This window comes from Asparagus officinalis, chromosome 8, assembly GCF_001876935.1.
Source record: "Asparagus officinalis chromosome 8, Aspof.V1, whole genome shotgun sequence".
Classification (NCBI taxonomy): Eukaryota; Viridiplantae; Streptophyta; class Magnoliopsida; order Asparagales; family Asparagaceae; genus Asparagus; species Asparagus officinalis.
In genome coordinates, this window is record NC_033801.1 from 10,515,417 (window position 1) to 10,525,729 (window position 10,313).

A 10,313-nucleotide genomic window follows, 5' to 3' on the forward strand; every position below is an offset into this window, starting at 1 on the left:
TCGACAATTTTAATATCCCGACTCAATACATATGTTTTTAAGCCCAGACCAATATTTGCGTTTGGGCATGCACTGATCTGGGACAGAAAATAATAAAAGAAAGTGATGTCCCGGCTGGGTTCAAGCTCGGGTTTTGGTCGCTATGTCAATCCCAGCTCGTTTTATGACCGTGTTCGGGCTTAGGCCCAGCCTAGTCAAAATGTATCAGGCTAGGCAGGTTTTCGAGCCGACCCGACCCGACGGTCAGGCCTAATTCTAATAATTCTTATATGTCTTCATAGGTTGAAAGTTATTTTCTGAGCTGAAATCTTAAAGTAACATCTTTTATAAATCTTTTTAGAAATTTGTGACCAGCAAAAATCTAAATCACAACTGCTATATATCAAAGGGCCCGGCCAATACACAAAAACTCTAAGGGGATGTCAATGTGAAAGTGAATTTAAAATATATAAGTTACTTTTTTTTGCAAATGACTTTTACATCCATGACAGCATGCAAGTGAAATACAATGTTTGTTTGGAAAAATTAAATTATTATCGAAAGCGCAATGTGAAGATGACGTGGCAAAATAAGATTAATTAGAAAGTATAATTAAAATCATTTAATTAAATTAGTTACTTTTTTGTCACTTTCATGTGACTTCACCACTTTTTTAGGGGAAGTCAAAATTACATTAAATCATATGTGACAATTTTCTTGCATCTCACTTTCATAACCACTTACATGAAAACAAACATCTTAATTGTTAAATAAAAATAACTTTCTCACTTTCATCTTTCACTTGCATGCAAACAAACACCCCCTAAAGTTTTTATAAGAATTGAGTATCATAATTTTATATTCTAACAAGCTCAGATCAGAGCCAACAACTCCTCATCGCTATGATGGTCAACGTGCTCTCCTTATTCTCTCATTTTACATTTTTCCCCCTCTAATTTAACGTTGCTTTAAAAATCTCACCAACGATTTACAAGATGAATTTATTTTATTTAACAAACTTTTTTTTTACTCTAATCCATATTGTTGATTATAGTTTACAAAAAATTGCGACACGTTCATAAAAATCTTTATCTATCAACTCTCGGTGTTATTTTTTGTGTATTAGACGCTTTTCTTTGGGTAAAGTGCACTAGAACACATTGTATTTTACTCATTTAGCATTTATATACCCAAAGTTATTTTTCTGAGTATTTATATACTCTGAGTTTTTTAAAATTAGCACTTCAGTACCCTCTGTCATGCAAACATAAAAAGTTTCACTTAAGAGTTCTCATACACCATTCACATATTAATTTTAGAACTTTTTAGTCATTAATAATTGTTAAATTTACTATTAATCCTACCCAAATTCTAATTTAAACATATTCTGATTCTATTTGGAAAATAAGTTTTGATAGATTTAACAGTAAGTTTGAACAAATTTAATTGTTAGAAAGGTATAGAATAAACATATGAATGTTATAAGAGAACTTTCAGATATAAATTTTTATGTTTGCATCGTAGAGGATACTAAAATACTTATTTTAATTTATACAACTGAATATATCAATGCTCGAAAAATCAACTGAGTATGACTACTAAATTAGTGAAACATAAAGTATATTAGTGCAATTTCTTCTTATGAAGTGCCTAGCATTACTGGCATTTGTTGGAAGTAGCATGATTCGGATGGTGGATGGTTTTGATGAAAATGTGTATAAGTCAAGGAGTTAGTTCCATGCGAGCTAGGAACATTGAAAGATAAATAGATCCGGATATAAGGATTCCGTTAAAGTTTTTCCTTTTGATTTAATTGAGTTGAATATTTATTAATCACATGTCCTACTTGAAAATATTTTTCCTTTGAGGTGAACACAAAATATCGTATTAGATGGATATTTAACTGAATTCCTAATGTTTTGAGTACAAAATGGGTATGAGGAGAGAAGAAGTTGGCCATACCATAAATGGGAAATGTTCACCAAAATTTTTAGTATATAAGATGAGTCTTGAGTTTAAAAAAAAACATATATTAAAACTAGAAATTGACATTAGTTTTTTTGGCTGGTACAAGAACAATATTTTATTAAACATAAGGCGCTTCTAGCTGCTTAAACAGGCTTATAATGCAGCAAAAGTTTTTCCCCCGCCCAAAATATCATGCAAATATATAAAATTCTTTTAAAAATAAAATAAACATAAATTAAATCAAAAGAAGAGAAGAGAGAAAAGTAAGAAAAGAAGACGGAGAGAATGAGAAAGAAAAGCATGAAATTCAAGATAAGTATGTAAACTATAGTATCTATAAATAAAATTAGGCAGCCATAAAACTATGATAAAAAAAATTTGGGTGACTAAAAACCCTAGAATCTCTTGTAGCTGATCGGATTTAGGATCCAAGCTTTGATCCGATTCATTTAGAGCTATCATCACTTTCCAAAATCCTATGATATTAGGCATTATGCACACTTCCTATACGTTTATAACCTTATATTTTTAGATAACTGTTGACCCATATTTTTATTTATGAGAAATTTTTAAAACAGACATTTTTTTTAAAACATAATAAGCAAAATTAACCGTTTCTTACCCACGTGGGTAGAAAACTATCGATTTTACTAATTTTTGTTTTTTAATTACACGGGACTAGTAGTCCCATGTAATTAGTGGGTAATCAACTCATTAACAATTTACACGTGACTGCTAGACCCGTGTTTTAAGCAGAGACTTAAGTAGCTGATATCGATTTACACGGGACTACTAGTCTAGTGTTTTAAGCAGACACTTTGGAGACTTGAATCGATTTACACGAGACTATTAGTCTCGTGAATTTCCTGGGCCAAAATCAAAATGCATGGTACTAGTAGTCTCATGCATTTCCTAGGTAGTTCATGTGCGTGTTTTATACGCATGTGTGTTTCCTTTGATTTTGCTAATTTTTATTTTTTAATTACACGGGACTAGTAGTCATGTGTAATTAGTGGGTACTAATCAGCTCATTAACAATTTACACGGGACTGCTAGACCCATGTTTTAAGCAGAGACTTGAGCAACTAAAATCGATTTACACGATACTACAAGTCTAATGTTTGAAGCAGATACTTTGGAGACTTGAATCGATTAACACAGGACTACTAGTCCCGTGCATTTCCTAGGCAGTTCATGTGCATGTTTTATATGCATGTGTATTTCCTCTAAAAATAAAAAAACCATCTCTAATTTTATGTATTTCCTATACAAATCTAAAAACCATCTCACATCGATACATATCAGAATAAAACTAACACATTTCATAGTTAAAATCATATTCTCGATTGAAAATCAAATTTATAACCCTAAATTCTAGTTAAACCCTAATCAATCGCCAAACTACATTATTCATCATATTTCACAAAATGAAACTTAAAAATTTTACCACAAAATTTCATATTTCAATCAAACCTAAACTTTAATCAATCTATATCTATCACCAAAATACCTCATAAATGAATACAAATTTAACCACAAATCTCATAAAACACATTAAAATTAAACCTCATATAATTCATATCAAAATTAAACCCTAACCTAATCCATCCATATCAAAATTAAATCACAATAATGTGGTTTACCTAATCTATCGCCAGACAACATTTTTCATATCCCAATTAAACCCTAACCTAATCCATCCACATCAAAATTAAATCCTAAAAATGTGGTTTACCCAATCTATTGCCAAACAACATTTTTCATATCCTAATTAAACCCTAACCTAATCCATCCATATCACTCATCAATTTCACAAATAGAAAAATAAATTGCACCACAAATAGAAAATCTTCACCTTGATCAAGTCGGACTCGACGGCGGTGGCTGGTGGACGCGGGGCGATCGGCGAACTCGGCGGCGGCCTAGGTACGAGCAGTCAATGCAAAGGGGATTTGCAACAAGGTGTGAGCTAGAGTTTAGGTCACAAAGAGAGAGAGAGAGAGAGAGAGAGAGAGAGAGAGAGAAGAGAGAGAGGTCAAGAAGAGAGAGAGAGAGAGAGAGAGATAGAGTTTAGGTCACAGAGAGAGAGTTTAGGTCAAGAAGAGAGAGAGAGAGAGAGAGAGAGAGAGAGTCACGTGTGGGTTTATAATGGACGGAAATTACATAAAATTGCTAGTCCCGTGTAATTTTTGTGGTTAGTCAGCGTTTTATGATTACACGGGACTAGTAGCCCCGTGTAACTACGAGGCTTATTTTTGCAATTTCGACCTCTGTTTGGCCAGCAATGATGCGCTGGCCAAAAAAAGATTGAAATTGCTAATTTTATTATAAAAATGTTGATTTTGCTTATATTGTTTAAAAATGGTTTATTTTAAAAATTTCTCCTTTTATTTACCCAAAGGTCATGAAGAAATCTACACCCCAATCAGCAGACTTGTGTATATAAAAGTTGTTTTCACAACATCAAATAAAAACCAAACAAACACTAAAATGTTCTGTAACATTATCCTCCTCAATCTCTCAAACGTTTATCTACAGCCAAGGGGAGCCATAGATAGGAGTAACCACAGACTTCACTTGCAGATACTTATCAAGGGCATGCATTCCCATATCCTTTCCAAAGCCACTCATCTTGTACCCACCAAAAGGAACATCGTTATCGAAAGCAAAGTAACAGTTGATCCATATCGTTCCTGCTCGAATTGATCTCGATACTCTGTTGGCCGTGTTTATGTCTTTTGTCAGTACGCCTGCAGCTAATCCGTACCTTGTGTTGTTGGCTTTCTCGATTGCCTCCTCAATTGTCCTGAATCAAAATCTTAGTTTTAAATGTTTTCTTGTAAACATTCGAGTGTAAGTAACGAAGGAGATTTCTGAAGTGCTTACTTGAACTTCATGAGAGACATAACAGGGCCAAATATTTCATCCTGCGCTATCCTCATCTCCTCCTGTGATAAAAGGATTTAGTACATCTCAGGCATCAGATCAAAAACGTATCGCTATATAATTAGCTGTGAAGTTCATAGTTGCGTTTTTTACCTTGACATCGGTAAAGATTGTAGGCTCAATGTAGTATCCTTTTTCTCCACAACGCTTTCCTCCTGTTAGCAATGTTGCCCCTTCTCTCTTTCCAAGATCTATGTAGTTCAATACTTTCTCGAACTGCACTTTATCAACCTGAAGAAGAACGAAAATTTTAATCATATTGCGCTAACTATATTCGCAAAATCACAAAAAATACCATCAACTGTTGGTATATCTCTTGCTTGGGCAAGATAAAAACAAAAAGTACCTGAGGCCCTTGTTGAACTTTAGGATCGAAAGGGTCTCCAACAACCCAGCTCTTGGCTTTCTCTGCTATTTTCTTCACAAACTCATCATAAATTCCTTCTTGAACATAAATCCTAGTTCCTGACACGCAAATTTCTCCCTAACATTTTTCACACAGGAACTGAGTTTATAGTTCAGATAAACAACGAAGCATTTAGGTGCATAATTTGAATCTCTAGGGGAATACAAGATACCTTGTTGAAGAATGTTGCGATCCTTGCAAGATCAACAGCCATGTCCACATCTGCATCATCAAATATGATGACAGGGGACTTGCCTCCGAGTTCAAGTGATACATGTTTCAAATTGCTCTTAGCTGCGGCCTCCATCACTAATCGGCCTACTTCAGTTGATCCAGTAAAGCTAATCTGAAACACAATAAAATTCGTTGCTCTGGTAAGCTTTCAAATGCTAATGTAAGAAATGTTAACTTAATCGAAATAATGTTGGATCTTTCTTGTTACTGACCTTGTCGACGTCCATATGTGAAGAAAGGGCAGCACCAGCTGTAGCACCGAAACCAGTAACCACATTAAGTACTCCATCAGGAACACCAGCCTGCATTTTCGAAATTATAGAAATATTGATTACATGAGACATTTTAAAGTAAAAGTTGGTTGAGTTTCCATGTATCTATGTAGGTTATCATCGCATATTAGCATAAAGAAGAAACATACATGAAACACAAAATTTACCTTCTTTGCCAATTGGGCGCAAAAAAGCGCAGACAGCGGAGTTTGCTCAGCAGGCTTCACAACCATGGTACATCCAGTTGCCAGCGCAGGGCTGACCTTGAAGAAGAACATGGTGGTCGGATAATTCCAGGGTATAATGTGCCCTACGACTCCGATAGGCTCCTTTAACGTGTACCCCTGGTACTCTCTTGACAGCTTGAGTGTCTCTCCGTGGATTTTATCAGCTGCACCTGCATAATACCGGAGTAAATTCACTGCACCTGGGATATCCATGGCCTTGCCCAGTGTAAGCAATTTTCCTCCATCTAGACTATCGAGTTCGGCAACTTCTTCTATGTGTTGTTCAAGCAAATCAGCTAATTTCATCATAATCCTTCCCCTCTCCTGAAAAAGAAACTTCAAATAAGAGATACAGATAATCTCTTTATCGCAAACATTAGGATTATATACGTATAAAATGTATTATTTAAAAATAAGCGAGAGGGAGACAAATTTTCCGTACAAAGCCGGACATGCGAGGCCACTTTCCATGATCAAAGGCGTTTCTTGCAGCCCTGACGGCCAAATCTATGTCCTCCTTATCGCCTTCCGCAACGTTCGCTATCACATCTCCTGTGCGTGGATCTCTCGTCTCAAATGTTTTTCCTGTGACGAGAAACGATTTTGAAACAATTAATTAAGAAGAAAAAAAAGGAAAAAGTAAAAAAATAAAAAAAAATGAAAATTTCACTATCATAGGAATGAAATAGAGATCATTTGAGTGGATAACTTCTTGGTGATATAATTTCATTTGACTATTTGGTTTATTCTGTTAATGTCATGAGAATATAATTCTAGCTATCCGTTGATACGTGTATCATATTTGTTTACTTCTCCTTTCAGACCCTCTTAATTCTCGATTTAGGCTATGTTTTTTCAGATCAAAAGGGATAGTGTTCTTAGTCTGCATGTTTGTATAACGTAGGCCCACCTAATTGTTTATTTTTAACTTGTCATTAAATAGTATTACTGATATTTCTCTTAAATTTTTGATCATTTACTGGTGTTAATGGTCAACGGTCAAATAAGGCTTTGTACATAGTGTATCTAATAAGTTAAGACAACTTCCAATTTTGAGAAGTCATTGTCATGTAGAAGAACAATATGAACATTTCAATCAACTTGTTTATGGAGCTCTCTTGACTTTGAGCTATACTTTATGAATCCCATTTTGATGGAAAGAGACTTGCACTTGATAAGAATGAAAAAAAGATCATCTAACTCTCTAAATTGACAACTTCTTTGAATATTGATCGCATAAGTTATGTGTCATTTGCAAACAAACAATTTTAAAAATAGTCTTTATCCACAAGTATATGTTTGCTAATTGTTAGCCGGAGACACAACTCCTATGGTTAACTTGTGGTGAAGGTAAACGTGTGTCCATTTTTTAGTCAACCACACATTCAATTCATCCTCTCAATGTTCTCCAAGATGTTACGGTATTGGTTAAACTATTATATTTATGATAATTTCTGTAAAGTTTTTCAACCGATGACCAGCTTGTCTGATTATCTTAATCAATTAATAATCAGCTAGCTAAAGGTTATGCTAATCATTTCTTTCACGTTTCAACAGAAGTATCCTTACTTTTGAAGACATTCTCTAATAATATATTAAGGGGGTTTTCACGTAAACTATATCTTTAAAATAGGTGATTATATGAAAACAACCTTCAATGTTTAATCTATACAGGAACCGTCTTTAAAGGGGGTTTCAGTTGCAATCAACAATCTTGGCATATTTTCCGATAAACTTTTGACTAAAATTTCCAAAATACCCTTATGTGACATTCCTTCTTAGCCTAGTGCTTGACACGTGTACTTTTAAGGGTACTTTCCGAATTTTAAATAACATTTCATTAGAGAATATATCGATATGGTTGATTGCAAGCCGAACCACTTTGAAGATAGTTTCTGTATAAATTGTACTTTGAAGATAGTTTTCGCACAATCACCCTATTTTAAAGGTAGTTCACTACCCATATGTTAACAACTACACATCCCAAAAGTAAACTACTCAAGACCTCGCGAACCATGCATGAGAATAGAATAGAGTAATTAATTTCTCGCTACTGTAATTTAGGCACTGAGGGCAACTTTCTTTTTCTTTTTTTCTTTTTCTTTTTTCTTTTTTTTTCAAGTCAATGATAGCGGGAAGGTTTGTTCATAAGCAAGAAAGAAAGAGACATGCAAGCATAAGAAGACAGGGACATTTAAGTATATAATACAAATTAACAGGCAAATCCTATGGGGAAAAAGACAAGCGAAGCAGAATTGTTTTCTTGATTTATCAGTCCAAAGTCCAGCGATAACTAATTAGCCTTTTAGAACCATAAACTTTTACCCAAATTGAAAACTGGCCTAAAAAAGATAAATTGTATATAGTACGTACAGAAGTAGGACAAATTTTCAAAACCAACCCATTTGATAAACTATTCCCAAAAAAAGACCCATTTCAGTTTTATTTGCAAAAACCGACCTGGTTTCAGCCTCAGCGCTGAAACCAGGTCGGTTTTTGAAAAAAAGTTTTCGAAACTTCACGGGAGTTCAACTCCCGTGAAGTTTTGTTATGAGAAAAAACTTCACGGGAGTTGAACTCCCGTGAAGTTTCATAAAGTTTTTTAGAAAAACCGACCTGGTTTCAGCGACAGTGCTGAAACCAGGTCGGTTTCTCTAAATAAATCTGAAACGGGTCGTTTTTTGCAATTAGTTTATCAAATGGGTTGGTTTTGAAAATTTGTCCTACAGAAGTATGTTGGTTTTATCATGGTAAAGCCTAATTTATCTTAATCAATTAATAATCAGCTAGCTAAAGGTTATGCTAATCAATTAATTATCCGTGCTATAATTGGGAAATATAAATGCGAAACGAGAGGCACACACTTAAGGTGCGATCACTAGAGCACGAAAACAGAACACGGTACGGCGGCCATCCTGTCAAGATCACGAGGGATTTGGAATACCCGAAATGTGGGACCCACATTTAGGGCTTTGTTGGTGTTAGAAACTACAAACTGTTTGGTAATTTTAAGGACCCATGCGTGCCTACCTCAAACAAAATAAATCAAAATAAAAATAACAAATTATTTAAAAAATATATTAGTTAATACCAGAGGGTACATGATTGGCTCATGCGTGTATTATTTGGGGCCATGATTTGAATGCGCCCCTCCCCCTACTTGGTTTAAAAAATAAAAAATAAAGTGTTGATTGATAACAAAGATACACGACAAGTCATAGAATTAGAATTTAATTAGACGTTTGTATATATGGTAGTTTTTTTTTTTCTAAATTCCGCAAATTCTTCTGTCAAAGGATTCGAAATTAGATCGCCATTTCTCTTCCTTAATTTGAGAAGCATTGCTAAAATAAAAAGAATATTCAGAAAAGGGGTGAAACAGGGATAACACTAAAAACCCAACCCATCATTCTATTCATAAAGAAAACCCACGTATATATTTCTAGGAAAATTCAGAAGACAAACAAACAGTGGGGGAAAAAACATGCAAATAAGAAATGATAATAATTAGAGATAACAAGGAGGAGGAGGAAATTCAATACCCGAGACGGAGTCGACGAATTGGCCATTGATGAAGAGCTTGGTGAATTTAATCTCTGGCATCTTGAAGCTTTCTCCACCATTGCAATCAACAGCCATATCGTTTGTGTGTATGAGAGAGAGAGAGAAGAGAGAAAGAGTAGAGCAGAAGAGAGAGAGAGAGAGAGAGAGAGAGAGAGAGAGAGAGAGAGAGTAGGAGAGTTAAGGAGGAAAAGAATGGAATAGAAAGAGAGTGGTTTGTGTTTTGGTTGGGATATTGTTGGGCAATATATATGCAGAACAAATACAAATTAGGAAGGGGGTAAAACCAATGGAAACCCCTAATTCTGGGAAAAAAAACAAGTGCACTCTGCAAAAAAAATTAATTATTCCTCTCTCTCTCTCTCTCTTATTTAATTACGTACATGCCATACAAATCAATCATATTTCGGAGATTATCCTCCAAACCAAGATATTTTCTACTTTACCCCCCAAAATTATTATACTGAATTAAACTAACATTCAAAAACTATGTTAAGGAATATTTCGAAGGCATTCCTAATATTTATCCGAAAAATTCCTCAAGGACCCAAAATATAGGACCAATAGGGGGGACAAGTGAGGTGTCCCCCTCCTATTGGATAATGAGTTGGCCATCATTAATGATGATCAACTCATTATCCAATAGGAGAGGGACACCTCACATGTCCCACTTATTGGTCCTATATTTTGGGTCCCTGTAACAAAGCTCTATTTATCCTG

The 10,313-nt window shown here is 34.7% G+C and overlaps 1 protein-coding gene across 1 annotated transcript; it reads right to left on the minus strand.

Moving 5' to 3' along the window:
* LOC109819736 (aldehyde dehydrogenase family 2 member C4-like) lies at positions 4,353-9,811 on the minus strand. The gene is made up of 9 exons (XM_020385593.1): positions 9,575-9,811; positions 6,475-6,617; positions 5,973-6,356; positions 5,746-5,835; positions 5,472-5,645; positions 5,240-5,377; positions 4,987-5,124; positions 4,834-4,895; positions 4,353-4,753 (listed from the first exon to the last, which is right to left on the minus strand). Exons 1-9 carry the CDS (start codon positions 9,669-9,671, stop codon positions 4,480-4,482), a joined length of 1,500 nt encoding a protein of 499 aa, XP_020241182.1. The 5' UTR covers positions 9,672-9,811; the 3' UTR covers positions 4,353-4,479.

What these genes read in the sequence shown, in the direction of transcription:
- LOC109819736 (XM_020385593.1), bottom strand. Translation starts at nt 9,671, where the DNA reads ATGGCTGTTGATTGCAATGGTGGAGAAAGCTTCAAGATGCCAGAGATT. An exon ending in GGCCTCGCATGTCCGGCTTT is followed by an intron (nt 6,357 to 6,474) that starts GTACGGAAAATT and finishes TTTCTTTTTCAG; the next exon opens with GAGAGGGGAAGGATTATGAT. An exon ending in AAGTTCAACAAGGGCCTCAG is followed by an intron (nt 5,125 to 5,239) that starts GTACTTTTTGTT and finishes GTTCTTCTTCAG; the next exon opens with GTTGATAAAGTGCAGTTCGA.